The 1,315-nt window shown below is 40.9% G+C and overlaps 1 protein-coding gene across 1 annotated transcript in view; it reads right to left on the bottom strand.

Annotated features, from left to right (window-relative positions):
• Positions 1-6: 6 nt before the first annotated feature.
• The window catches only part of LOC106878265 (uncharacterized), a 2,685-nt gene continuing 1,376 nt past the window's right edge, over positions 7-1,315 (bottom strand). The window contains exon 2 of the mRNA XM_014927439.2: positions 7-1,309. Within this exon, the coding sequence (XP_014782925.1) occupies positions 902-1,309 (408 nt within the window). The 3' untranslated portion in view covers positions 7-901. The remainder of the gene's footprint in view (positions 1,310-1,315) is intronic.

The raw sequence follows: 1,315 nt of genomic DNA on the forward strand, positions 1-1,315 counted from the left end.
TATATATATATTTTTCAACTGGAAGTTTTATACCTATTTTGTTTTAGAAGTATGTGCACGTGTTTGTAAGTGTGTGTGTGTGTGTGAGGAGTGAGGTGGGGACAGGGGATTGTTTTGGTGAGGCATTAAACTTTCCAAAAGCCACAAATAACTGAATTGATGAATTTCTTTTGAGGTAGTCATACTTAGCAAAGTTACATGCTACACACTACACACACATTGACAACTTGTTCTCGTCTGCACTATTTTGAGGTTGCTGTATATGGTTATGTGCAAGCATGTATGTATATATATATATATATATATATATATATATATATAACACACACACACACACAAAAAAAACATGGACAAAGGAAAGACGGAGGTGACACCCCCAAAAAACAAAAGTTCAGAAACACAGAACTAGGTAGAGAAAAAAAAAGCAAGAATTGAGGGGAGGGGGATCGCTTGCCCTTAAAATGTACTAAAATTTAAAAAAAAAATATATATATACATTAAATAAAATTTAAGTGGGTGTGGGAAGTGTGTGGGTGGTCCCTGTTTAGGCCTGGAGACAAGTCACGGCACGGTTCTATGACAACAACAACAATAACAAAGTCACAATTAAACTAATAACTAAACAATCGTGTATATAAGTGTATAAATATATATACTTGAATGTGTGTGTGTGTGTGTTTCATCACCAAATATATGTGTGTACATGTGTATATGTATGTATTTGTATTTGTGTGTGTGTGTAAATACAGGTAGCAGGAAAGGGGGAAAAACGCACAAAGGAAGATCAGCAGTTACTATTTTGCGGCCACACATACTGTGTATGTGGCCGTGTGTACATGTCTGTGTATGTATATATTTATTTGTGTATGTGTGTGTGAGTGTGTTGGTAGTTGTGTATTTCCTATAAAGGAGCAATGTACTGGTTAGCATCCAACATTTCCAGGTATTTCGGATTGTAGATCTCGACACGTCCACGCAAAATGCTTGGTCCTAGGAAACTACCGAGGGCGTTCAAACACTGGCTGGCAGCACTCGAAGTCAGGGGGCTATCACAGGTGAGCGCATAGAAAACACAGTCAAAGAACGTCTCCAGTTGGCTCTTGAAGTTCCGCTTCCCTATTCCGTGGGCCATGGCCGGTAACCTCTTGCACACAGTCTCCAGGAGGTAAAGATGCTGGGTGTAGTGGCGAAAACTGGCCGCATTGGCGACGAAGGGCAGCAGCTGGGTAACTGTCGATGACATGGGCGGCAAAGAAGCCAACTCGGCGACCAGGTTGATGCACCCGTCGGTAAATTCCCAGGGTTCGGCGGGTTT

This window comes from Octopus bimaculoides, chromosome 30 (assembly GCF_001194135.2).
Source record: "Octopus bimaculoides isolate UCB-OBI-ISO-001 chromosome 30, ASM119413v2, whole genome shotgun sequence".
Taxonomy (NCBI): Eukaryota; Metazoa; Mollusca; class Cephalopoda; order Octopoda; family Octopodidae; genus Octopus; species Octopus bimaculoides.